We start from the raw sequence: 27,640 nt of genomic DNA, 5'->3' as shown, positions 1-27,640 counted from the left end.
GCAGGCCAGACGGTAGTCCGCGAGCCATAGTCCCGGTCTCGTCTCCCCCGAGTACTTTGTGATAGTAGTCAGGGGTCGGAACCGGGTCGGGAACGGTGCCCGTCGGATGGCCCGGCTGAAGGCCTGCGGACCGGGCGGTTCGGGCGAGGGACTCTGATCCTCCTCGCTGTCGTAGCGTCCCCCACGTCTGGGGTGGTAGCCTCGGCGCACCCTCTCGTCGAGGTGGGCCCGACGGTCGCGGTGATGGTGCTCGTTGCCGAGGCGGCCCGGGGCCGCAGGTGCGGTGTTGCGCGTGCGTCCGGTGTAGACCGAGGCTTCCCGCATGAATCGGGAAGTCGCGGCATGAGGTTCCGAGGGGTATCTCTGCCTTCGGGAGGCAGAGCTCTCGGCCCGTCGGACCGCGGCGCCTTCCAGGAGATTCTTGAGTTCCCCCTGGATTCACCGACCCTCGGTGGTTGATGGCTCTGGCATTGCGCGGAGAAGCATCGCTGCTGCAGCCAGGTTCTGGCCGACCCCACTAGATGCGGGTGGCGGCCTGTCCCTGACGTCGTTGGCGACGCGGTGCTGGAAGCCCTGGGGCGGATGACGTATTTCTCCGGCCGGGGGTTGGCCCGCCCGTGCCTGCCCGACGTCCCGGCGGATCGGCTCAAGCGCCCCTGCTCCCTCGTCGAGCCTGGCCTGCACCCCGCGGACTTGCCCGAGCTGTGGGTCATGGCCCCCGCCTGAATGGGGACCACAGCTAGCTCCCGTGGGATGTCAACATGGGGCGCCGGCCTAGGGAGGTCATCATCCTCCGGCATGCCGAGATGATTGCCTTCGGAGGGACCCCCTAGATCGACGTGGAAACATTCGCGGCTTGGCCCGCAGCCCTCGTCGCCGAGGCTGCGGCTACCGTCGGAACAGTCGGAGAGGCAGTAGTCACATGCGGTCATGAAGTCCCGCATGGCACTAGGGTTGCCAAGTCCAGAGAAATCCCAACAAATGCTGGGCTCGTCGTCTTCCTCGGGCCCAGAGGGCCCGTAGGTCGAGACGTCCGTCAGCCGGTCCCAAGGCGACCGCATGCGAAACCCCAGAGGGTTTGGACTTGCCTCTACGAGAGCGCCCGCCAAAGCACGGTCGCTAGGCGGGTTGAGGCTGAATCCAAATGACGTGGGATGGGAATCGGTCGGTACCTCTTGGTCGACGAGCGGCGATAAAGTCACGTCGGGGACTGACCGCACCGTCATCTCAGGTACGAGGGTGACATCCAGCAAGCTCTCCGCGAGCGCGCTGGCGTCGTCCGCTTGCCCGGGATTGGCGTGTCGCGGGGAGACGACGCTCGTCTTCGTCTCAAGCGCGAAGTCGATACCCGGTGCGCCCCTCGTTGGGGTGCCGGGACTGTCGACTCGCTCGATAGTCGACGAGGCGCTGCCTCCTGCTTGGCCTTGGTCGCCCTGCCTTCCCCTCCATCGACGGGGGAAAGGGTAGGATGAGCTCGAAGGTTGTTCTTCCACCACGCGGGGAAGACGTCGTCGATTCCGCCGCCGGCGGGCGGGCTGTCGGCTGCCATTGTCGTTGTCGCGCGGCGGTGGAAGGAGTATCATGTCGTAGCTGCCGTCGAGGGACATGAACTCAAGACTCCCGAAACGGAGCACCGTCCCGGGTTGGAGAGGTTGCTGGAGACTGCCCATCTGGAGCTTGACGGGAAGCTGTTCGTCAACACGCAGCAGGCCCCTACCTGGCGCGCCAACTGTCGGCGTTTCGAGACCGGGGGGTCCCTGGGCCGACGAGTGAATGTCGCCGCGTGCCCCAGCCCAGATGGGTCGAGCGCGAGGGCGAGCGCGAAGGGGGGAGAGCGAGGCGGCCGGAGACCGGCGTGAGAGAGGTGGGAATCCCGCGGCCTTTGTGTTCGTCCCGCGCCCAGGTCGGGTGCGCTTGCAGTAGGGGGTTACAAGCGTCCACGCGGGAGAGGGAGCGAGCGGCCCCAAGCGAGCGCCTGTCTCGTCCTCGTCCCCGCGCGGCCAACCCTCTCTAAGAGGGCCCTGGTCCTTCCTTTTATAGGCGTAAGGAGGGGATCCAGGTGTACAATGGGGGGTGTAGCAGAGTGCTACGTGTCTAGCGGAGGAGAGCTAGCGCCCTAAGTACATGCCGTTGTGGCAGCCAGAGAGATTTTGGCACCCAGCTGGTGTGATGTCGTGGCTGTCGGAGGAGCGATGGAGCCTGGCGGAGGGACAGCTGTCAGAGCGGTTGAGTCCTTGCTGACGTCCTCCTGCTTCCGTAAGGGGGCCGAGAGCCGCCGTCGTCACAGAGTATGGGGGCGCCATCATTGCCTATCTGGCGGAGCGAGCCAGATGGGACGCCGGTCTTGTTTCCTGCGGCCTGAGTCAGCTCGGGGTAGGGCGATGATGGCGCCTCCTGTCGACGTGGCTGGTCTACGCCCTAGGTTGGGCGATGTGGAAGCTCCTCCAAAGCCGAGGTTGAGTCCGAGCCCCTGGGTCGGGCGAGGCGGAGGCCGTCGGCTAAGGCCAGGGCGGAGTCCGAGCCCTGGGGTCGGGCGAAGCGGAGTTCGTCGTCTTCAGGGGCTGAGCCCGAGTCCGAGCCCTGGGTCGGGCGGAGCGGAGTTCGCCGTCTTCCGGGACTTAGCCCGAGTCCGAGCCCTGGGTCGGGCGGAGCGGAGTTCGCCGTCTTCCGGGACTTAGCCCGAGTCCGAGCCCTGGGTCGGGCGGAGCGGAGTTCGCCGTCTTCCGGGACTTAGCTCGAGTCCGAGCCCTGGGTCGGGCGGAGCGGAGTTCGCCGTCTTCCGGGACTTAGCCCGAGTCCGAGCCCTGGGTCGGGCGAAGTGGAGTTCGCCGTCTTCCGGGACTTAGCCCGAGTCCGAGCCCTGGGTCGGGCGAAGCGGAGCTTCCTATGGTGCCTTCGGCCGGGCCTGACTGCCTGTCAGTCTCACTCTGTCAAGTGGCACCGCAGTCGGAGTGGGCGCAGGCGGTGCTGTCCTTCTGTCAGGCCGGTCAGTGGAGCGGCGAAGTGACGGCGGTCACTTCGGCTCTGTCGGCTGGGGGGCGCGCGTCAGGATAAAGGTGTCAGGCCACCTTTGCATTAAATGCTCCTGCGATTGGGTCGGTTGGTGTGGCGATTTGGTCAGGGTTGCTTCTTAGCGAAGGCAGGGCCTCGGGCGAGCCGGAGATATATTCGCCGTTGGAGGGGGGCCTCGGGCGAGACGGAAATCCTCCGGGGTCGGCTGCCCTTGTCCGAGGCTAGGCTCGGGCAAGGCGTGATCGAGTCGCTCGAATGGACTGATCCCTGACTTAGTCGCACCCATCAGGCCTTTGCAGCTTTATGCTGATGGGGGTTACCAGCTGAGAATTAGGAGCCTTGAGGGTACCCCTAATTATGGTCCCCGACAAGTAGAATAGAGCTTTTGGTTTGTCAAAACTCTTTTATTGTCTCTCTTGTCAAGAGTTGGCTTCTTGTGGGGAGAAATGTTGATTATGGGAAAAAGGGGGAGTTTTTGAAATCTTGAATCAATTTCTCTTGTAATGATTCTCTTTATGTTTTAACAAGTATGTTTGACTTAGAGATAGAAATTTGAGTTTGATTTGCAAAAACAAACCAAGTGGTGGCAAAGGATGATCCATATATGTCAAAATTTAATCAAAACAATTTTGAGTTTTTATTTGAATTGATTTTGTACTTGTTCTACTTGCTTTATGTTGTGTTGGCATAAATCACCAAAAAGGGGGAGATTGAAAGGGAAATGTGCCCTTGGACCATTTCTAAGTATTTTGGTGATTTAGTGTCCAACACAAGTGCCTAAGTGTAAAATGGTCGACAAAGTACAAATCAAGGATAAAGGTATGTTTCTCAGACTTAGTACATTGTTTTATGGACTAATGTATTGTGTCTAAGTGCTGGAAATAGGGAAAATCCAATTGGAAATGTCTTGGCTCGAGCAGCCAAGATTCTGCTCAGTCTGGGAGCACCGGACTGTCTGGTGGTGCACCGGACAGTGTCCGGTGCGCCAGGCTGGTTCGAGCAAACTGGCCGCTCTCGGGAATTCATCGGCGACGTACGGCTATAATTCACCGGACTGTCCGGTGTGCACCGGACTGTCCGGTGAGCCAACGGTCGGCCGGGCCAACGGTCGGCCGCGCGATCTGCGCGGGACACGTGGCCGAACCAACGGCTAGAAGGGGGCACCGGACATGTCCGGTGTGCCAACGGCTCTCAGGCTGCCATCGGTCGACTGCGCCACTTTTGGAAGGAAATCGGGCACCGGACAGTGTCTGGTGTGCACCGGACTGTCCGGTGCGCCAGTCGACAGAAGGCAAGATCAGCCTTCCTAGAATGCTCTCAACGGCTCCTAGCTGCCTTGGGCTATAAAAGGGACCCCTAGGCGCATGGAGGAAGATACCCAAGCATCCTTTGAGCATTGTTGATCACTCACACATCATTCTTGCGCACTTGTTCGACATTCTAGTGATTTGAGCTTCGTTCTAGTGTGCTAGTCATTTGAGCTTAAGTCTGGGTCTTGTGTGTGCGTATTTGCTGTGATCTTTGTGTCTTGTGTGAGTTGCTAATCCCTCCCTTGCTCCATGCTTCTTTGTGAACTTCAAGTGTAAGGGCAAGAGGCTCCAAGTTGTGGAGATTCCTCGCAAACGGGATTAAGAAAAGTAAAGCAAAACACCGTGGTATTCAAGTGGGTCTTTGGACCGCTTGAGAGGGGTTGATTGCAACCCTCGTCCGTTGGGACGCCACAACGTGGAGTAGGCAAGCATTGGTCTTGGCCGAACCACGGGATAACCACTGTGCCATCTCTGTGATTGATATCTTTGTGGTTATTGTGTTTTTTGTTGAGACTCCTCTCTAGCCACTTGGCAATTATTGTGCTAACGCTTAACCAAGTTTTGTGGCATTAAGTTTAAGTTTCACAGGATCACCTATTCACCCCCCCTCCAGGTGCTCTCAGTAGTACCATGTCTGAGCGGCGCCGGTGAGGTGGTAGGAGGCCATCCACGTCCGCTGCTCCACCGGAGTGCGCTGGCCCCAGAAGAATTGTTCACAGTGTGTGAGCCAATTCAGCGGGTCGACCGAGCCGTCGTATGTCGTGAAGTCGATCTTGTAGGTCCGAGGCTGGAAAGGCGCCGCGCCGAACGTCGCGGGAGCCGTAGCCGAGGGCGCCCCGCCGATCACTGGAGCTGCAGCCGGCGCGGAGCAGAAAGTGGAGCCGTGGAGAATTGTGTCGTCAACGCCGCCATAGAGCGTTCCCGACGCCGGAACGCCCCCATGGCCGAAGCCCGCTGTGATGTGAGGGGTCGAATGGACCGACGGGCGCGCCGACGCAGAGGAGTAGACTGGTTGCGCGACGTCAGTCAGCCACGGCGGAAGCGGGGACGTCGAGTGGGGGAACTGGATCTCCTGGATGGGGACGCCGCCGAGGGACACCGCCGGTGCGGGCGCGGTGGTGTGCGCCGTGCTGTCCTGCGGTATCCCGTAGGGGTAGACGGCGCCCGAGGTGGGTGAAGGCAGCTGCTGCCACGGGTTGGGCGCCGGTGGTAGCTGCGGCTGCGTGTGAGGCGGAGCCACGCCTGGCTGCGGTCCCAAGAGGAAGGCGTGGACGCCGGCCATCATCCTGCCGAGGTCGAGGACGGCCGTGGTGAGCTGCTCGTTGGTCATCACGCCCGCGGCGGAGGAGGAAGCCCCGGTGGCCAGTGGTAGTGATCCCGCGGGCAGATCTGTTTGCGGAATCGGTGCGGATGGGATCGGCACGGACACATTGGGCACAAACACGTTGGAGTTCGGTGGCGACGTGGTTGCAGCGGGCAGCGGCAACGACATCGGATCGAAGGTCTCCGATACCAGGTTGGTATGCTGCTGTTCTCTGCCTTGCACCGATCGGAGATTGTAGGTGTGGAAGATCGGTGGGCGCGGTTTGAAGGCTGAACGGCGGCGAGTAGCCAGCGATCGTGAGAGGAGGAAAACGAGGTGGCGGCTAGGGCTGGACTCCTGGCTCCCTACAGGAAGCCGGAAAACAATGTGTTTCTGCTTGATCTATAGAGTGGTGCTTACAATTATTTATACCCCCCTCTAGTCCTTATCTAATGAGATAGATCTCCTCTTTTCTCTCTAACAAACCTTATCTTCTAATCCCTATCTTCTCTCTAACAAATCTTATCTTCTAATCCTTATCTGCATGCTTATCTTCTAATCCTTATTTGCATGCTTATGCTGTTGCTCGGCGCCTATAGTGGCTGCCGGTCATAACATATATAAATAAATAGAATATTGTCTAAAATAAAAATAAATTGCTACAAAACATGTAATACCACTGATTTTGTTATATATGTCTTGGAGACCTAGGCAATTGCATTTGCTTATCCTTCTTTTGAAATGCCTTCTTAATATTTTGAAGATCAAGCCCTTTGAACAATTCCCTCTCAATGTAGATCACCATTAAATCGTTAAGCCAATAATCACCCATTTTGTTGCGCAACTCAGTTTTGATAATTTTCATGTCAGAAAAAGCCCTTTCAACCGTGGTCGTTGCTACTGGGAGTAACAATGCTAACTCAATGAGCCGATAGACCAAAGGAAATACAGTATCCCTACCAATTTCAACCATTGTTTTTGCTAGGCTTGCAAGATCATGACAAGCTTTGAATTCATCAACTCTTCGCACATGAACAAAAAATGTCAGTAACTGATCTTTGATTAACTTGCGATCATCAAAAGAGAAATCCTCCAAATATATCTCCGTAAGACTAGCAAGCTTATTCACATCAAACTTACTGAATGAATCTCTTGGATCAAGACAAGCAAAACAAGTAAGCAATTCAGAGGATACCTCATTGAATCGATGATCCAACTCTGATATAAGAGAGTCAATAGCAGCATAGAAGATATCAACACGATAAAATGATCTTGAGTGATATTATTTGTTCCTCCTCTTCTTGACTGACCAAATCTTGGTATTGGACCATCCATATCTGGTATATCAATACCAGCTTCCACACAAAAAGCTTTGACTTCTTCAAACAATGGATCCCAACCTTCACTTCTCAAATCATTCAAACGAATTCTCACATCAACAACTAAAGACATGGCCTGAACAATATTTTGATCTTTCTTTTGCAACAGAAAGGACAACTCATTTGTGATGCGAAGGATTTGCAACATCATCTTCATGATTAATACAAAACAAAATGACTCCATGTTAGCAACCAAACCTCCAGCCCTTGATGGATTTCGCTGGCCTTGATTCACAATTTCCAGAACTCCTATTATTGACTCCCACATTATTTCAATACGAAGCAAAGTCTTGTAGTGAGATCCCCATCTTGTATCTCCAGATCTAGCCAATGAAGTTTCTTGGTTTTGTCCTCTTCCAGATGAAATCTCACCATCATTCAATTTATCCACAAGAATTTTACGATGTTTATCAAGCAATACATACATCCTCTTGCAAGATCCACAAACATTGTTCACAATCAAGGTGACATATTCAAAAAATCCTCAATAGCTGGGCAACATCTTACGACAGAAACAACAACTAACTGCAATTGGTGAGCAAAACAATGGACATAGAAAACATCTTTGCTATGAGTTATGACTTTATGTTTTAAACTTGATCTTTGATTATCAAAATCCTCAAAAGTCGATCTTGCCCGATTGTGCAAACTACTTGGACCCCCAACATGTTTTCTAAATATCAACAGGGCATTCTTCCATTGCTTGAAGCCCATTTTTGTGAAAGTGTCATGACAAAATTTCTCATCTTTGCAATCATCTCTAAAAAGATAGCAATAAGCACTATCCTTCACCAAACTATATTCCAACCAATTGTGTTGCTTAAACCAATGTTCCTGAAATGACCTTTTATCATATGCTTTAGGAAAATTATGACCAATGGGTTGTGTTGGACCTTTTTCTATGAATGCCCTCCTAACTTCACTTCTAATATTAGGAGCAAATTGATCAACTGGAATGCGAATACTAGGATCAGAGATAATATGATCCATATGAAACTCATTGACTGTACTACCTGTTCCAATGACATCTTGTTCATATTGGACTTCTTCATTGTCCACCTCTTGGCCAACTCCACTCCCATGAGTACTTGGGTTTGTACTACTAGAAGCCCGACTAAAATAGCTTTTTAAATCTACAAATGTGCGACTTCATCCTCTTTCCCTTTGATTTGGCATAATTATTACCTGCAAGTTTGTGACAAACATTGTTTAAAAGGCGTCGCCTAGGCGACGCCTAGGCGTCCAGGCGTCAAATGTTGCTAGTTGTCCGCGCTGCCCAGGGAAGATCGAGTATGGCGTCCGCCTAGGCGCGGTAGGCGTCCGCCTAGGCGTGGTAGGCGTCTGGGCGATGCCTTTCTCCCCCTGGGCGACGCCTAACCTAGGGTTTTTTTGGCGCTAGATTTTGGTGCCCGCCTGTAAATTGGCGCGCGTTCTCCTGTGCGCGCGGCTGGCGGCTGTTCCTGTGCGCGCGACTCTTCCTGTGCGCGCGGCTATTCTATCCCCTTTCTTCCTGTGCGCGCGGCTCTTCCTCCCTGTGCGCGCCCTGCACGCGGCTGCTCCTCCCTGCGCGCGCCCTGCACGCGGCTGCTGCTCGCGGCATGCCAAAGCTGCTCGCCGCTCGCGGCTGCTCCTCGCTTGCTCGCGGCTGCTGCTCGCTGGGCGCGCGGCTGGCCGGCTGCTCCCCTTCCCTGGCGTCCCTCACTGGTAGGTCCTCCCCTGCTTCCTCTCAGGTGTCAACACCCAAAAATGATGTTCATCTTCCCCTGCTTTCCCTGGTTTGGTTACTTGGTATTTTGTAACAGCTGTTTGTAACAGCTACTAAGGCGTCGCCTAGGCGCCCGCCTAAGTCGCCTAGGCGGTCAGGCGGTGGCTGGGCGCCTAGTTCCGCCTAGCCGCCTTTTAAACCATGGTGACAAACATCAACATTCAAACAATCAACGTTCAAACAAAGAAGCGGAAGGCCTCGACGCGTGCTGCGCATGCTCGGTGGCTGGAACCTGGAAGCGGAAGGCGCGTGATCGGCGCGTGCTCGGGCCAAGCGGACGACGGGCGGAGGCGCGAAGCTGCTCCTACTCGCCTTCTCGGGCCGTCAGCCGCTCAGCGGACAGGCGAACGGCGCGCCGGAGTCGCGGAGCGGCTCGGTCCGAGCCCGAGCGAACAACGGACGACGGGCGAAGCACTTGAGCAGCGGAGGCGCGGAGAGGCTCGGTCCGAGCCCGAGCAGACGACGGACGGAGGCCGGAGGCGCGGAGCTGCTCGGGTCGTCGGGCGCTCGCCGGACGGGTGGACGGCGGCCGAGCGGACGATCGACAGAGGCACGGAGGTGGAGCGGCCCGCCTGCTAGGCGGTGTCGGCTGCTCGTGCCCTCGGCGCTCGGCTCGAGCGCTCGACCGGCTGAGTGGACGGCGGCCGGCTGACTGATTAGGGCTGACTGATTAGGGTTTAGAGAAGCTAGGCCGGACCTGGTTTTTTTTTGTATGGCTTGGGCCATAATGGGATTATGCCCCTCCGCCCCTGGCTACAGGTTCTCTTCTCACACATCTTAGCTGAAGCATATGCATGCCCATAAGACAGAAAATGGTAGCATAACTACCCAGCAAGATCTGCTTCGTTCAGGTAAATCATGTCTCAAAGAGAATCCATGCAAGTTTCAGACAAGTCCAATCAGAAAAGGATCCCATTTTCTATCTGTGATTAAATTAATGGCATGAAAATAGAGAGAACATTTATTTAATAGTTCAGGGTTATTAAGTATCAAATGGATCAACTAAAGATATGTTACTTGCTGACTTCGAAAACCTGATGTAGCCCTTGCTGAATTTCTCAAAAACAAATTGAGCCAGCAAAGATGCCCGGCTGTCCACCTGTAACTGTCTTTTCTGGTTTGTCACCCATTTGCTGTTGCACTCATTTTCACACAAGAATTTGAAAACCTGTAGAACCCTAGCATGACGAACAAGGGAAATGGCAAGCTGCATCTCATGCTTTCGCCCCAAGTAACCTTTCAGCACTACTTTCTTGAGGTGATGGCTGAGGCACTCTATGCGATCATCACCCATCTCATAATTCAATATTCTCATGCCCTGAGGAATAACCATGTGAGACTGCAACACAACAATAGCAAAATTCATGAGCACAAGCTTTAACCAGATATATGAACAAACAATCGATTTCAGGTACCGTGACATGGAGCGTCTCCAAGCAGGGGAAACACATCAGGAAGTCGGCCACAAACTTCAGCTGCGGATCTGACATCTCCAGCGCCAGCGTCCTCACAGACCGGAGGTCCGCCGCCAGTCTAACAGCGCACATGGAACGAAACAACGCCGAGCCGAGCTGCAGCTCCGGGATACCGATCCCAAGGTAGCCGAGCATCTGCAGCCTCGGCGCACGCGCTACATTTATCGATGGGCCCCAGTTGATGTCGTGTGCCAGCAGCCTCTCCAGGGCGGGCGCATCCTCGACGACGAGATGCTCCAGCTCAATGGCGCCCCTCTCCTGGACGCGCCACGGCGTCAGGGAGACCGACACTGTGAGGCTGCGGAGGCTCCAGGACCGCACGCGGAGGGTCCGGCAGCCGAAGACGCGGTCGAGCGATAGGCTGCCAAGCTTGGGGCAGCCGATCAGGAGGCCATGGAGCGCGGCGGCGGATGGGGCGATGGCAAGGCGGAGGGTCAGCTCGCCGAGGTGCGGGAAATAGACTTCGCCGTCCTCGGGGAGGCGGCAGTTGGTGAGCTCCGCGGTGCTGAGGGACCGGAAGGAGAGGAATGATGGAGGGAGGCGAAGGGTGTCGTCGGAGGGCAGCCGGAGGACGAGTTCCTGGAGGCTTTTGGCGGCGAGGGAGCGGAACCAGGAGTCGAGGTCGGAGGCGGAGGGACGGGCGAGGAGGATATGGAACCTCACAGCGCTGACGCAGTGGGAGGCGAGGATCCGGGACATGGCAACGCAGAGGGAGGAGGTGGGGACGGGGAGGTGGGAGTCGAGGAGGTGGAGTGGCGCGGAGGGCCATAGGCGGCGCCAGCGGTGGGATAGGATTTGGGTTCGCCCGGCGGCAGGGAGGGGGAGAAGGGAGAGGATGGTGGCGAGGATGCAATCCGGTAGGAGGCTGATAAGATCGGGGTCCTCATCGTCGTCGTGGGCGGCGGCGACGGAGGGGATTGGATTTGCTAGGGCATTGTCCGCCATTTTGCGGAAGAAAGGAAGCGAATTGGCAGAGGGCCTTCATATGTTTTTTTGCCACTCTAAACTCTAAAGTACAGATGGATTCTAATCATCTTTAATATTCAAAATAAACTAGTCGATTGACCGTACGTTACGACGAATTACAACAATATCCATATAAACTATCCATCAAAAATTTTAATATTTTTATTGATTGTCTCTACTTTTCGTATAATATTTTTTTGATTTTGCTAACTGATGTATTATTTACTCCATCCAACATGTCTTGGTATAACACGACCAACAAAGTGAGCGATTAGAAGAGAGTTCACAATGACTGACTGAACGAACAGAGATTATAAAATAACATAATTCCACCATACAGAGACCAAATAAGAGAAAATTTGTAAGCTCAAGTTTCTAAAATAAGTCACGTGAACTCAAACTTATAAAAAAGATAGATCAAAATATAGAGTGATTGCTAAAGTCAGACATCAATAAAAACTGGATGTGCTTCATATAAATTATGCTACTTCGTAACAATTACTAATATTTAACACAACAAATAACTTTTCATTTTTACTGTTAGTCTGATAAATCACTGTTGCTCTATCCAATTCAGTAACATCAAACACCATAGAGTCCATTGCACCAATATGGTCTCAGAAACGACCTAATGCTTGCAAGGGCCAAGAACGTCGTGCCGTGCTTGGGCTGTAGCCTTGACCCGTAGTGCTAGTCCGGTCCGTCACGATTATATTTTTTATTTTACAAAAACGTATATACATATATATATAATTTATATTTAATATTAAAAATATCTGAGCATGATGTTCTACTGGTTTGACAGCTTTACCTAGTATCTCTCGTCCTTCTTTCATCAGGGCATGCGTTCAAACCCCACCTCCTGCACCATTTTTTAACATTTTACGCCCATTTAATCAAATGGGTCGATGGGCTAACGGGCTGGCTCAGCACAGTCAGCAGGCCGGCATGACGTGCCTGGGCCAGAGTTGTGGCCCACGGACGTCTGGCCCGTGCCGGACCGTCGTTTGGCCATCTATAGGCGTGCGACGAATTAATTTGAAATAGCTGTAAGGGGTTATTTATAAAAAGATGACGCTGGACGACATTTTAAGCCCATGTTATCAAATGGGTCGACGGGCTAATGAGCTGCCCAGCACAGTCAGCAGGCCGGCATGACATGCCTCAGCCAGAGTTGTGGCCCGCGGGCGTTTGGCCCGTGTCGAGCCGTCGTTTGGCCATCTATAGGCGTGCGGCGGATTAATTTGAAATAACTGTAAGGGGCTATTTGTAAAAAGATGACATGTGACGACCGTTGAAACTGATGTTTTAAGTATAGTATAGATATATATAATTTAGAGCTAATTTTTAGTTATGTTATTAAACATATAATAATAATAATTTTTGTATAATTATTACGCATTATTTTCTCCATACAACGAAAGGGTGGAAACTTATATGTGCCTAAATGGAATTTTATATCTATTATATGAGAAAAACGTATAATAAATTTGATGTTTACTTTTTATGAATCTTAACCAGCTCAATACTATGGGATTGTTTGGTTTAGCTTTTTTACGATTAGTTTTTATGAGAATCTAGCTATGAGGAGAATCGAGTATTGTATGAATTACATGTAAAAGAAGATGAATATGTCTATGGGGTTGAGGATTAAGATCGGGGTCCTCATCGTCGTCGGCGGTGACAAAGGGGATTGGATTCGCAAGGGCAATGTCCGCCATCTGGTGAAGAAAGAAGCGGATTGGGCGAGGGCTTTTATATGTTTTTTCGCCACTCTAAAGTGCATCTGACAAGACAAATTTAGTAGTTTAAAATAAATATACACAAAATTTAGGAATAATTTTTAGTTATATTTTTAAGCATATTATAAAAAGGTAAGAATATTTTGTTGTATAATTTTTATGTATTATTTTCTCTCTACAACGAAAAAGGTGAAAAATCCGAAATTATATATCTATTATTTGAGAAGACATAAGATTTATTTTTTACTTAACAAGATCAATTCTAAAAACAAGAATACAAATTTGCATAGAAAATTATATATTTATTTATTCACAATCAAATAAAACATCCAAATAAATATCTAGATCCATCCTTACTCTAAAGAACGTCACACGTTCAAATAGTAGCACAGTATCAAAATTTCATACAAATTCTCCTCCACCATATCGAAGAAATCTTACAATTTTACTAAAAACATATTTTTTTCATTCATGGCATGCCGGTAGCATGGAGGTGACATGTGAAAAGACGAAGTTGTCTCGACCCTCAGCATCACAAAGCGGCGTAGTACTCATCTCTCTCGCGTGTCGAATCAGTTCGATGGAGCGTGGATACCTCCTTCACATCACCATTGTGTGCTGCCAGTCGTCGACATCATCTTTCTCTGCAGTTGAAGCTTGTGTCCCACGCTAGATGCAAGAGAAAATTCCTGGTATGCCATCAGATTTTATACTCATCCCTTGTGTGCCACTGAGTGGCATATAGGTATAATTTTTGGTGTCTATGACATGTGGGGCCAATGGCATACAAGGGATGAGTATATTTTCCAGTGGCATACAGGGAATTGGCCCTAGATGCAAGGTATGCCAATGTGCCCTCATCTTGAACCTCGTTTCTTGTGAAGGTTTGCGTGTGGATCTTAGCTAGGGTTTGTATTTGATTCGTGCACTATGTTCAATTCTAGAGTTGGTTGTCCATTAGATTGGATATTGGATTGCTAAATCATGATGGCTTTAAACCGCCCCGTGGTTTGTTGATTTCTGGTAACTATATATGTGTTGTGTTGCTTTTACTACAAATGTTGTGGAGTTGGATGTGTCCTAATTCCAAAATCTTTTATGTGAGGATTGATCTTGGAAATAGATTTAGATTAATGGTTAGGATTGCTATGTACATGTTGGTGTTTGATGATCAACAATCTTACTAGGAGTTACTTGGATAAGGTTTGGTAGGCTTCGATGAAAAACTAAATTTGGTGGTAAACACAAAACAAAGATTTAGATTGGTTCAAGTTGTTGAATAGTATAATACCATATGCCTTGTAAATCGGATTGCATAATAAGAGATGTTACCAGGTGAGTATCTCTATCTCTTTTATATAGTACAGATGGCACGTGCATGATTCTAGTCCTAGTTTGCTACAACAGAAAAATCGTAATCATATCGTAGAGATTGTGTTTCCTTTAGTATACTATGTTGGTTTAGTTTTCGTAGAAACCATGCCACCTTGTTGTATGTCTTCCCAGCAAAACGTGGGCATGTTCATCTCTTTATCGAGTAGTAAGTCATATGGGGAACCCTTCAAATATTGGTCCATCGAGACCCTGAGCTCTTCATGGTTGAACTTTGAAGTATTCTTGAATATCTAGGTCATTATTGTATAGAATAAAGAAACATTCAAGTACCTTCTTGAGAGAATCCATGAAGTACTCCTTGAATTTTTTTTCTTCAAATGTTGTCTACTTTCTTGCGAAGTGCATCCAATATGTATAGCCTCGAGCCTCTTATTGTTTAGCATAAAGATCTTAAAGGTCTTTTGAATTTTGCCAAAAAATCAAACACATCCACTAAGGACACATATCCCACAACTCGAGGCTAAAAATCGAGTACCCATGTGTACATAATCAATTATTAAGGTTGTCGGGTACCGTAATTAGGGGTACTGAAAGCTCTCTTGTGAGTTTTGGTGTTTGGATGACAACTCAATTAAAGGACTAACAAGTGTACTAAGTGTTGAACAAGTGCTTAAGGTAAAGATAATAGGGTTCAACACAAGTGAACAAATGTGATGGTCCAAGAACTATATGATGATAGATAATGGTAATCACAAGTAAGATGGACATTGCAAAAGTGATACTCGGGTGCGTAGCTCGGAGACAACTGATCAAGCCAAGGACGGAGGCAAGAAGAGCTTCGAGGTACCAAGTGCATGGGAGAAGGTCAAGGAGGCTGAGGAACCCAAAGCCAAGGGTGAAGAAGAAGGCTTGCAAAGTCAAGGGTGATCGAGTTGAGAACAGCTACGGCACATCAAGGATCACTACATAAGGACGTGGCTTACAACCAATGAGGTAACAGCTACAGTTATGTGGTGTAAGTCATAAGGCTCAAGATCAAGCTCTAAGAAGGAGAACAAAGTCACTAGAAGGAGAACAAGTGTCAAAACCAGAACTGGAAGCAGCCCAAAATAGCTAAGTTCATCTTGATCTTCAGTTTGGGTTGTTCCTATGTTTGGAGATGTTCTATGTGACCTTTGCAGGATGTTGGAGCTAAGTAATGTCAATCTAGATCAAGTCAAGCTGACTTGATGATTTATGAGTCCAACATCCAAGCTCAAGCATGTCAAATGTTAGATGTAAGAGAAGGTATGTTTCTAGACTTAGTACATTGGTTTTGTGTACTAATATACTTGTCTAAGTGTTAGAAACAGAAGGAAGAAGAAAAGGAAAGAGGTGCAAAAGGCTTGGCTGTGTACAGCCAAGACTCAGCTCGGCTTGGCACACCGGACTGTCCGGTGGAGCACCGGACAGTGTCTGGTGCGCCAGGCTGAAGTCTGGTGAACAGGCCACTCTCAGGAGAAGCCGGCGGCGTACGGCTATAATTCACCGGACTGTCCGGTGGTGCACCGGACTGTCCGGTGAGCCAACGGTCGGCTGGGCCAACGGTCGGCCGAGGATTCCGCGCGTGACGCGTGGCCGAGCCAACGGTCACATTGGGGCACCGAACTGTCCGGTGTGCACCAGACAGTGTCTGGTGCGCCAACGGCTCCAGGACTGCAACGGTCGACTGCTCCATTTCTGGAAGGAAATCGGGCACCGGACAGTGTCCGGTGGTGCACCGGACTGTGCGGTGGTGCACCGGACTGTCCGGTGCGCCACCCGACAGAAGGCAGGGATTGCCTTCCTGGATTGCTCTCAACGGCTCCTAGGCCCCTTATGCCTATAAAAGGGACCCTAGGTGCCTCAAGCAATATACAAGCGCAGCCAACAAGTGTAGACATCACTCGGATCAATTCTCACTCTCCCTCTTGTGTGTATCTCTCTAGTTTGTGTAGAAGGCACTGCTATAAGCCTTTAAAGAGTGGAGAAGAGCTGCTAAGAGCTAGAGCAAGGTCTTGAGCGTATCGTTACTCTACCGGGGTGCTGCCAAGAAGTTTGTAAGCAGCCGCGGTTCTGTTGTAACCCAACTCAACATAGTGAAAGGCTCTATCTGTCATACTGACAGATCTGAGCAAACGGAGGAAGGAGTTGAAATAGACTCCAAGCCCAGGTGTGGCTAACTCCAACGAGGACTAGGCAAGCATTTCAGGCTTGACCGAACCTCGGGATAAATCCTTGCGTCTGTGTGCTCTATTCTGTATTGTAACCTGACTCTCTGTCTTACTCGCCTTTATATCTGCACTTCAATACTTATATGTGGTATAAGCTTTATTTGAAGTGCAGGACATTTTGAGACAGGATCTTCTATTCCGCTGCAACCTACTCGAAGGGTCTTCTCACTCCACTGCATACTAAGTCTTCGAGTAGAGTAAGACTTTAAGTTTTAAAGTGAAAAGTTTTATTCGCCTATTCACCCCCCCTCTAGGCGACATCCAGATCCTGTTCCCGGGTCAAAGGGAACTTTTAATTGGTATCAGAGCTAGGCCTCTCCAGTGTGGGCTTAGCCATCCGGAGATAACGATGTCGTCACAAGAGGTAACTGTAGAACTACTTTTAGGCGATGGTTCTAATTACAAATCTTGGTCTGTCTCTATTTACAAAGCTTTCATGAATATTGATCCTAATTTGAGACAGATCTTTAGTAGAAGTATTTTTCCCTCTGATTTTAGTAAAAATCCTTCTAATGAAGAACTAAGATGTTTATCTCTCAATCACCATGCTTGCAACATCTTAGTTGACTCTCTTTCTAGAAGCGCTTATTATGCCATCATGAGCAGTGATAGTGATCTATTTGTTGATGCTCATGATTTATGGAATAGAATTAAAGAAAAATATTCTATGGCAAACTGTGATGCTCCTACTCCCTATATTACTTGTGATACTAACCATTCAAAGGGAGAAGAACAAGAACGATGGCACCCAAACGATGAATCCACCTCGTCGACAGGTTTGTTCTCCACTAGTGATAAATGTTTTATTGCTGACAATGACGGTGGAGACGAAAGCCATGATGAGGAGAAATATGAGGATGACAGCAAGGATGAATCTTCATCATCACAAGGTACATTTTCCTATATTGCTTCCACTGACATTAATGACAGGGAAAATGAGACTGATGATGTGGAAGAAGAGGAGATTCACCGTTTCTACAACCATCTCAACAAAGCAGACAAAGCTCTCTTGGTTAAGTTGTTGAGAAGGAACAAGGAACAAGGCGAGACGCTTCTCAGGCTAGAGGAGACTCTCATCAAAACAAACAACAGCCTGGAGAAGATGACCAAAGAACATGAGGAGCTAAGGTGCTCTCATGATGCCTTGGTCCAACGGTATGATTCAATTCTAATTGAGCAAAGTAGAAATGATGATGCTTTATCTTGTGTTGCTCAACTTAGAATGAGAAATGCCATGCTTGAGAAGCAAGTAGAATTGCTAAGTCATGATAAACTAGCTCTCACTGAAAAATATGATTCATTGTCTTATTCTCATGATAATCTCTTGAATAGACATATCATGCTTAATGTTGCTCATGAGGTTATAATTGCGAACTTAAATTCATGTGAACCTCATTCCCGCACGTGTGCGCATTTGAATTGCATATCACCATGTGCTAACCCCTGTCACTTAAAAGAAAGCCAATCATTGATTGAGCAACAAGTTTTAGGGACACAAAAGAAATTGTGTGGGAACAAGAAGCAAAGACAGCTAAGGAGAAGACGAATTGCTCGACTTTCTCAAGATATCCAAGGGCGCGTGGTGAAGAAGCTTGAGAAAGGAAAAACTGCAGCAAGTGTTAAGCTCCATAAGAAGAATGTTCCTAAAGATGAAGAAATCAACATGAGGTTGACAAAAGGTAAAGATTCAATTAATCATGTTGTTTGCACTGACCTTTTCTCTATGTCATCCAAGAACAAAAAGAGAAAAGGGAAAAGGAGGTGCTTTAAGTGCAACAAGTCAGGACACCTCATTGCGTCGTGTCCATACACCAACAAGGGTGAAGGGATAAGGAGATGCTTCGGATGCAATGACAAGAACCACACGATCACTTCTTGTCCTCTATTGACGGATCAAGCATGTGCAATCTCCAAGATGACTCTCACCAAGAAAAATGACAAACAACAAGCGTCATGCCAGGGTGAGCGACGCTTCTGCTACAAGTGTGGTGAGCAGGGTCATCTATCCAAGGTATGTTATAAAGGTAAGATTCCTAAGCAAGTGAATTTGTCTCAATCTCATTCGCTTAGGAGACCCAAATCGTACAGTTGTGCTAGATCTATAACGAGATCACCTAGAACTAGCACAAAGGCAATTTGGGTACCAAAGGCACATTTAGATGAACATTATGGACCCATCCCGAGATGGGTACCAAACTGTGCTAACTAGACCATGCAGGTGCCTTGAGATGGACTGGAGACCATGGGAAAGCTTAATACAGTTAACTCAAACTCTATGCTTAAGCTATTAATTGTTATGGTGTTTATTCATTGACCCAAGGTTGAATTATTGTGAGACACTAATCCCATGTTCATCTCAAGTGAAATAAGTTGTAGAGGTCCTTAACCATCATTGGTGAATAAAGCAAAGGACCTTGATTGTGCATCTGTCTCTCCAAAGGACGGTACCTGTGTTTCTCAAGTGTCGTGCTATCTGTCCTTAGAGTAGTTATGCTTTTTGATTGCCTATGTTGGGTATCTTTTGATTAATGATTAATGATTTCCAAGTTCGTAATTATGCTTGCTTAATCATGATTACGTGCTTTAAATGTTATATCTCTTGAATCATTTAATGGCTAGTCTTTCATTGGATATATCCACCATGATTAGCTCTTGCTGTGTTCGTGAATTAGCCTGTGTGCAAATATGACATATTGCTTAGTTTATATGATGACCCTATTTTGGCACTATGTGTTCTACTGCATTCTCTCGAGCTATGAAGTGCATAAATAAAAGGGAACTTTCAGTTGGTTTGTGGTAATAACTGGTTCTCTCATGGCCAAACTGGTAAAAGGCAAAGGCATGGAAATGGAACTGTGCAATTTTATTGAATATCTTGAAGTTCCATTGATTGTGATCATAGCTGTGTTCTTGCATTTCATTGGCAGTATCGTGGCTTAGGAGACTTATGCCTTAAAATGTTGTTTCTTTTGGTGTATCTAAGAAACCTTCTTAATTATGATGTGATTAGACATTGCGCTTTATATGCATGATCATGTTGTTTTTCAATTGGTATATGTGGTGCAATGATTGTCAAGTATGAAGCATGTCTAGGTTGCTCATAAAATGTTATACTTCCTGTGAGTATTCGATTGGCTTAGGTGCTCCTGAGGCATGCATTGTTGTATTTAGTCAACCTTTCATTTAGCCTTCAATTGGTATTAAGTGGCTTTCAATTTGGTATTTAATTGATATCTCTTTGTGTGATGAAAGTGATAGAGTATGCCTTGACCAAGGTATGTTGTGATCCCCTCTAGTTCTGAGGAAGCTAGAATGTGCAAAGTGCAAGTCATTCAAATACTTGATGCACAACTTGAGGGGGAGCACACATAACTTGCGTCTTTTGAGACTAATTGTATCTTGAGCGATCTTGTGTAGTCTCAAGGTGGAAAAGAGAAGATGAGCAAGAAATGGAGCAATCAGGACTGGGGTACCTCTGTAAGTCAAGGAATTGGTATCTTAAGTAATGAGTAATTGCAAATTTTTAGATTGCTCATGCTCTATAAAATTTGGTGATTCTAGATCCTTAAATATCATGAGGCTATGATAATAAAATGATCTTGCAATTGGTATCTTTCAATTGATAGTCGTGCTTAAATTGACATCTTTTGATAAACATTAGAATAGAAGTTTCTTCTTGTGCCCAATACTATAACTTGTTCTAAGTTTGGTGTCTTAGCAACAAGAAAAGGTTAGGATAAAGAATCAGGCACAAATGTGGAGAAGCTCTCGAGAGATTAAATACTTTCAAGATGGGAAGTACACTACAACATGGTAAAGGTACAAAAGGAAGTATTAATCTTTTTGCGTATATGTATCTTACTTAAATGTTGGTGGTGCATATGTTCAATAAGTAAGGGGGTGTTTTGATAGTGTGTTTTTCCTCCTAAAAACACCCTGCTGTCCCTTGACATCATCCTATGTTCTTGCTTGAGTATGGTTTTTGGTGTTTGATGTCAAAGGGGGAGAATTTGTGTATTAAAGCTTATCTCAACCTGAGAGGAAAGCTTATCCTAAGGGGTGATGTGTCAGTTTGAGCATTGTTAGTGTGTTACTGATAAGTCTTATCATATGCTTCTTGCAGTATTATATGTGTTGCATCATATGGACTAGTGTTTAGTATTTCCGCTGCTATGAATTCATTGGCATCTAGTGTAATAGATAGTCATGAGATTAAAGGTGCTTTAAGATTGCTTTATGGTGCTTTAAGATTAAAGGTGCTTTAAAATTGCCTAAATTGGTATATTAGTTTAAATTGGTATCTTAATGGTGAATAGTGGTAGGTGGATATTCCTGTGATATATCCACTAAATTGAATGGTGTTTAACTCTGATTATGTGCATTTGTGTGTTATAGCATCATGGTTTGATTCTTGGCACAATGCATCCCAAAAATGCTAAGGTGTAGAAATGTTTCGAATTGCCTAAGTATGTGCAATTTGGCATCTGAGGCCAAAATTATGTTTTGAAGTAAGCACATATTTAGGGGGAGCATTCTATAAACTTAGAATTCAAAATTTGTGCTTCAAATCTTATTCTTATGTAAGCTTTAATGGTGTTGCCATCAATCACCAAAAAGGGGGAGATTGAAAGCTCTCTTGTGAGTTTTGGTGTTTGGATGACAACTCAATTAAAGGACTGACAAGTGTACTAAGTGTTGAACAGGTGCTTAAGGTAAAGATAACATGGTTCAACACAAGTGAACAAATGTGATGGTCCAAGAACTATATGATGATAGATAATGGTAATCACAAGTAAGATGGACATTGCAAAAGTGATACTCGGGTGCGTAGCTCGGAGACAACTGATCAAGCCAAGGACGGAGGCAAGAAGAGCTTCGAGGTACCAAGTGCATGGGAGAAGGTCAAGGAGGCTGAGGAACCCAAAGCCAAGGGTGAAGAAGAAGGCTTGCAAAGTCAAGGGTGATCGAGTTGAGAACAGCTACGGCACATCAAGGATCACTACATAAGGACGTGGCTTACAACCAATGAGGTAACAGCTACAGTTATGTGGTGTAAGTCATAAGGCTCAAGATCAAGCTCTAAGAAGGAGAACAAAGTCACTAGAAGGAGAACAAGTGTCAAAACCAGAACTGGAAGCAGCCCAAAAGAGCTAAGTTCATCTTGATCTTCAGTTTGGGTTGTTCCTATGTTTGGAGATGTTCTATGTGACCTTTGCAGGATGTTGGAGCTAAGTAATGTCAATCTAGATCAAGTCAAGCTGACTTGATGATTTATGAGTCCAACATCCAAGCTCAAGCATGTCAAATGTTAGATGTAAGAGAAGGTATGTTTCTAGACTTAGTACATTGGTTTTGTGTACTAATATACTTGTCTAAGTGTTAGAAACAGAAGGAAGAAGAAAAGGAAAGAGGTGCAAAAGGCTTGGCTGTGTACAACCAAGACTCAGCTCGGCTTGGCACACCGGACTGTCCGGTGGTGCACCGGACAGTGTCCGGTGCGCCAGGCTGAAGTCTGGTGAACAGGCCACTCTCGGGAGAAGCCGACGGCGTACGACTATAATTCACCGGACTGTCCGGTGGTGCACCGGACTGTCCGGTGAGCCAACGGTCGGCTGGGCCAACGGTCGGCCGAGGATTCCGCGCGTGACGCGTGGCCGAGCCAACGGTCACATTGGGGCACCGGACTGTCCGGTGTGCACCAGACAGTGTCCGGTGCGCCAACGGCTCCAGGACTGCAACGGTCGACTGCTCCATTTCTGGAAGGAAATCGGGCACCGGACAGTGTCCGGTGGTGCACCGGACTGTCCGGTGCGCCACCCGACAGAAGGCAGGGATTGCCTTCCTGGATTGCTCTCAACGGCTCCTAGGCCCCTTGTGCCTATAAAAGGGACCCCTAGGCGCCTTAAGCAATATACAAGCGCAGCCAACAAGTGTAGACATCACTCGGATCAATTCTCACTCTCCCTCTTGTGTGTATCTCTCTAGTTTGTGTAGAAGGCACTGCTATAAGCCTTTAAAGAGTGGAGAAGAGCTGCTAAGAGCTAGAGCAAGGTCTTGAGCGTATCGTTACTCTGCCGGGGTGCTGCCAAGAAGTTTGTAAGCAGCCGCGGTTTTGTTGTAACCCAACTCAACATAGTGAAAGGCTCTATCTGTCATACTGACAGATCTGAGCAAACGGAGGAAGGAGTTGAAATAGACTCCAAGCCCAGGTGTGGCTAACTCCAACGAGGACTAGGCAAGCATTTCAGGCTTGGCCGAACCTCGGGATAAATCCTTGCGTCTGTGTGCTCTGTTCTGTATTGTATCCTGACTCTCTGTCTTACTTGCCTTTATATCTGCACTTCAATACTTATCTGTGGTATAAGCTTTATTTGAAGTGCAGGACATTTTGAGACAGGATCTTCTATTCCGCTGCAACCTACTCGAAGGGTCTTCTCACTCCACTGCATACTAAGTCTTCGAGTAGAGTAAGACTTTAAGTTTTAAAGTGAAAAGTTTTATTCGCCTATTCACCCCCCCTCTAGGTGACATCCAGATCCTGTTCCTGGGTCAAAGGGAACTTTTAGGTACCCCCAATGACCCTAAACACGGCCGAAAAACATCTTCAGAACAAACCATACACGTCTACCAAGGGACGCGACCTCATCCGAGCCCAGCCTCGGGCGGGAAAAGTAGTCCCGGCCGGATTCACGCCTCGCCCGAGGGTCCCCTCAGTCAGCAGACGCACCCTCGGCTCGCCCGAGGCCCAGCTCGGGCAGACTTTGTCGTGCAGCAACCTTGGCCAAATCGCCTTACCAGCCGACCGTATCGCATGCACATTTAATGCGGGGATCGCCTGACACCTTATCCTGACACGCGTGCCTCAATCGGCAAGGTCGAAGTGACCGCAATCACTTCGCCCCTTTACTGACCGATCTGACAGGAAAACAGCGTTGTTCGCCCTGCTCTGGCTACTGTGCCAACCACCAGGGTAAAACTGAGTCACGATCTCCCACGAGTTCGGCCTCGGGCGCATCAGGGAGCTCCGCCTCGCCCGACCTCAGGCCTCGGCCTCAGCCTCGGCCTCGGGAGAAGGTCTCCGCCTCGCCCGACCCCAGGCCTCAACCTCAGCCTCGGCCTCAGGAAATGTCTCTGCCTCGCCCGACCTGGGCCTCGGACCGACTACGCTACAGGGGATACATCATTATCCTACTCCTAGCCAGCTGCCTCAGGCTACGAAGGAACAAGACCGGTGTCCCATCTAAGGTTACTCCGGCAACAGGTAATGATGGTTCCCCGCGTGCGCCCATGACGTCGGATTGCTCTCAACCTCCTACGGAAGCAAGGAAACATCAGCAGCATCCATGCCGCACCGACAGCTGTGCTTCTACAGGGCTCAAGGCACTTCTCCGACGGCCATGATAGCTCGTGTACAGGGCTCAAGGCACTTCCCCGCCAGCCACGTTAGCGCATAGCTACACCCCGTTGTACAGCTGGACATCTCCTTGTATCTATAAAAGGGGATGTCCAGGGCCCTCAAAGGGGGGACGTTCAGGTTCACGCTGAGATACGTGGACGCAGCACGTCGACAAGGGGAACGCAGGAACGTGGGGCAGACGAGACAGACAGCACGCAGAAACTCTCTCTCTCTCTCGCTCTCGCCCTCGCTCTCTCACGACGCTTGTAACCCCTACTACGAGCACCCCGGTGCAAGATAATATAAGCCTCATTCCTCCCGCTTGTGTTCCATCTTGCATCAACCCATCTGGGCAGGGACACGCAGCAACAAATTTACTGGTCGGTTGACGGTCCTCGCGGGTCCGAAACGCCGACAAAGGACTTAGACATCATCAGGGGTGCTGAAGAGTAATCACCCCAAGATAGTGATTAAACATCGCTTATCATAGAGTGGTCTGATGCCTTTGAACCACATAAAATAGTGGTAGAAACCTTGAATTCTGCCCATCTCAATGACACGCAGCAACAAATTTACTGGTCGGTTGACGGTCCTCGCGGGTCCGAAACGCCGACAGTTGGCGCGCCAGGTAGGGGCTCGCTGCGTGTTAACGAACATTTTCCCGTTGAGTTCCAGATGGGTAGCCTCCAGCAGCCTCTTCAGCCAGGGACGGTGCTCCGCTTCAGGAGTCTTGAGTTCATGTCCCACGACGGTAGCTACGACATGGTACTCCTCCCCTCGCAACGTGATAGCAACGACGGTCGTTGGCTCGCCCAGCGGCGGCGAACTCGACGACGACTTCCCACCGTGGCAGAAGAGGAACACCCGGGTTTGCCCCGCCACCCTCCTCGCCGGAGGAGGAGGAGACGGGGCAACTGTGGCCATGCAGGAGGCGGCACCTCGTCGACTGTTGGGCTAGAGCGAGTCGACAATGCCGGCACCCCTGCGGGGGCCATGTCGGGTGTTGTCCTCGCACTTGAGACAACGACGGGTGTCGCTTCCCCACAACGTGCCAACCCCAAGTGGACTGATGACGCCAGCACCCTCGCAAAGGACTTCCTGGGTGTTAGCCTCGTACCTGAGATAACGGTGCATTCCGTCCCTGACGCGATTTCACCACCGTCCATCGACCAACGGGTACCGTTCATTTTCCACCCTGTCCCTTTTAGATTTAGTTTCGATCCACCAAGCGACCCCACTTCGGTGAGAGCTTTCGCAAGGGCATGCCCTGACCTTCCAGGGTATCATATGTGGTCATCTTGGGACCGACTGACGGCCGTCTCAACCTCCGGACCCGCGGGTTTCGAGGAAGACGACGACTCCGACTTCGGTTAGGATTTCTCCGAACTCAGTGATCCCAGTGCCATGCGAGACTTCATGTCCGCATGTGACTACTACCTCTCTGGCTGCTCTGATGATGGCCACAACCTCAGCGACGAGGGTTGCGACCCAAGCTGCGAGTGTTTCCACATCGATCAGGGGGATCACGGCGAAGACAACCACCTCGGCATGTCGCAAGATGGCAACGCCCCTGTGCCAGCGTCTCGCGTTGACATCCCGCGGGAGCTAGCTGTGGTCCCAGTCCCTGGGGGTCAGGACGCATAGCTCGAGCAATTCCGCGAGATGCAGGCTAGGCTCGACGAAGAAGCGGGGCGGCTTGCGCAGCTCCGACAAAACATCGAGCAGGAGTGGGCAGGCCGAGCACTTGCCGGAGGAGCGCGTCATCGGGCCCGGGACGTCCAGCGCTGTATCGTTGACGAAGCCAGGACAGGGCTGCCCCCGGCCTTCAGCGGGGTCGGCCAGAATCTAGCTGCAGCGGCGATGCTACTCCGAACAATGCCGGAGCCATCCACCACCGAGGGACGACGTATCCAGGGCGAACTCAAGGGTCTCCTGGAGGACGCAGCGATCCGACGAGCCGAGAGCTCTGCCTCTCGAAGGCAAGGGTGCCCCTCGAAGCATCGTGCAACGTCCTCCTGACACGTGCGGGAGGCCTCGGTCCGCACCGAGCGTATACGGAACGGGACGCCCGCAACCCTGAATCGCCTCGGCGACGAGCAACGCCGCCGCGACCATCGAGCCCGCCTCGAAGAGAGGGTGCGCCGAGGCTACCACCCCAGGCGCGGAGGACGCTACGACAGTGAGGAGGATCGGAGCCCCTCGCCCGAACCGCCAGGTCCGCGAGTCTTCAGCCGGGCCATATGACGGGCGCCGTTCCTGGCCCGGTTCCGACCCCCGACTACCATCACCAAGTACTCAGTGGAGACAAGGCCGGAGTTGTGGCTTGCGGATTACTGGCTGGCATGCTAGTTGGGAGGGACGGATGACGACAACCTCATCATCTGCAACCTCCCCCTCTTCCTCTCCGACACTGCCCGAGCATGGCTGGAGCATCTGCCTCCTACATAGATCTCCGACTAGGACGACCTGGTCAAGGCCTTCGCGGGAAACTTCCAAGGTACGTACGTGTGCCCTGGGAACTCATGGGATCTCTGAAGCTGCCGCCAGCAGCCAGGGGAATCCCTGCGAGAGTACATCCGGCGGTTTTCGAAGCAGCGCACCGAGCTACCCAACATCACCGACTCGGACGTCATCGGGGGCATTCCTCGCCGGCACCACGTGCCGGGACCTGGTGAGCAAACTGGGGCGCAAGACTCCCACCAAGGCGAGCGAATTGATGGACATCGCCACCAAGTTCGCCTTTAGTCAGGAGGCGATTGAAGCCATCTTCTGGAAGGACAAGCAGCCTCCGGGAAGACCGAAGGAAGACACCCCTAAGGCGTCCGTCTAGCATGGCTCGAAGAAGAAGGCGCAAGCAAAGCGCGACGCCGCTAACGCGGATCTTGTCACTGCCGCTGAGCACAGGAACCCTCGGAAACCTCCCGGAGGGGTCAACACGTTCAACAAGATGCTCAAGGAGTCGTGACCCTATCATAGGGGTCCCGTCAAGCACACCCTTGAGGAGTGTGACATGCTCCGGCGTTACTTCATCAAGGCGGGACCCTCGGCAGAAGGTGGCAAGGACCAAGGCAACAACAAGAAGGGGGGCGACAAGGATGAGGAGTTCCCGGAGGTCCACAACTGCTTCATGATCTACGATGGACAAGTGGCGAACGCCTCGACTCGGCACCGCAAGTAGGAGCGCCGGGAGGTCTGCTCGGTGAAGGTAGCGGCGCCGGTATACCTAGACTGGTCCGACAAGCCCATCACCTTCGACCAAGGCGACCACCCCGACTATGTGCCGAGTCCAGGAAGGTACCCGCTCGTCGTCGACCCCGTCATCGGCAACACTAGGCTCACCAAGGTCCTCATGGACGGAGGCAGCAGCCTCAACATCATCTACGCCGAGACCCTGGGGCTCTTGGGGGATAGATCTGTCCACGATCCGGGTCGGTGCAGCACCCTTTCACGGAATTGTCCCCGGTAAGCGCGTCCTGCCCCTTGGGCAACTTGATTTGCCCGTCTGCTTCGGAACTCCCTCCAACTTCCGCAGGGAAACCCTCACGTTCGAGGTGGTCGGGTTCCGAGGGACCTATCACGCGGTGTTGGGAAGACCATGCTACGCCAAGTTCATGGCCGTCCCCAACTACACGTACCTCAAGCTGAAGATGTCGGGCCCCAAGGGAATCATCACCGTCGGATCCACATACCGCCACGCTTATGAGT

General features: G+C 50.1%; 1 protein-coding gene across 1 annotated transcript; it reads right to left on the bottom strand.

Moving 5' to 3' along the window:
* Positions 1-9,667: 9,667 nt before the first annotated feature.
* Positions 9,668-11,237, bottom strand: LOC100192018 (uncharacterized). The gene is made up of 2 exons (NM_001367467.1): positions 10,185-11,237; positions 9,668-10,108 (listed from the first exon to the last, which is right to left on the bottom strand). Exons 1-2 carry the CDS (start codon positions 11,187-11,189, stop codon positions 9,752-9,754), a joined length of 1,362 nt encoding a protein of 453 aa, NP_001354396.1. The 5' UTR covers positions 11,190-11,237; the 3' UTR covers positions 9,668-9,751.
* Between the last annotated feature and the right edge of the window lie 16,403 nt (positions 11,238-27,640).

The sequence above is a fragment of the Zea mays genome, chromosome 7 (assembly GCF_902167145.1).
Source record: "Zea mays cultivar B73 chromosome 7, Zm-B73-REFERENCE-NAM-5.0, whole genome shotgun sequence".
In the NCBI taxonomy this organism is placed as follows: domain Eukaryota; kingdom Viridiplantae; phylum Streptophyta; class Magnoliopsida; order Poales; family Poaceae; genus Zea; species Zea mays.
This window is presented reverse-complemented; position numbering and strand designations above follow the sequence as displayed.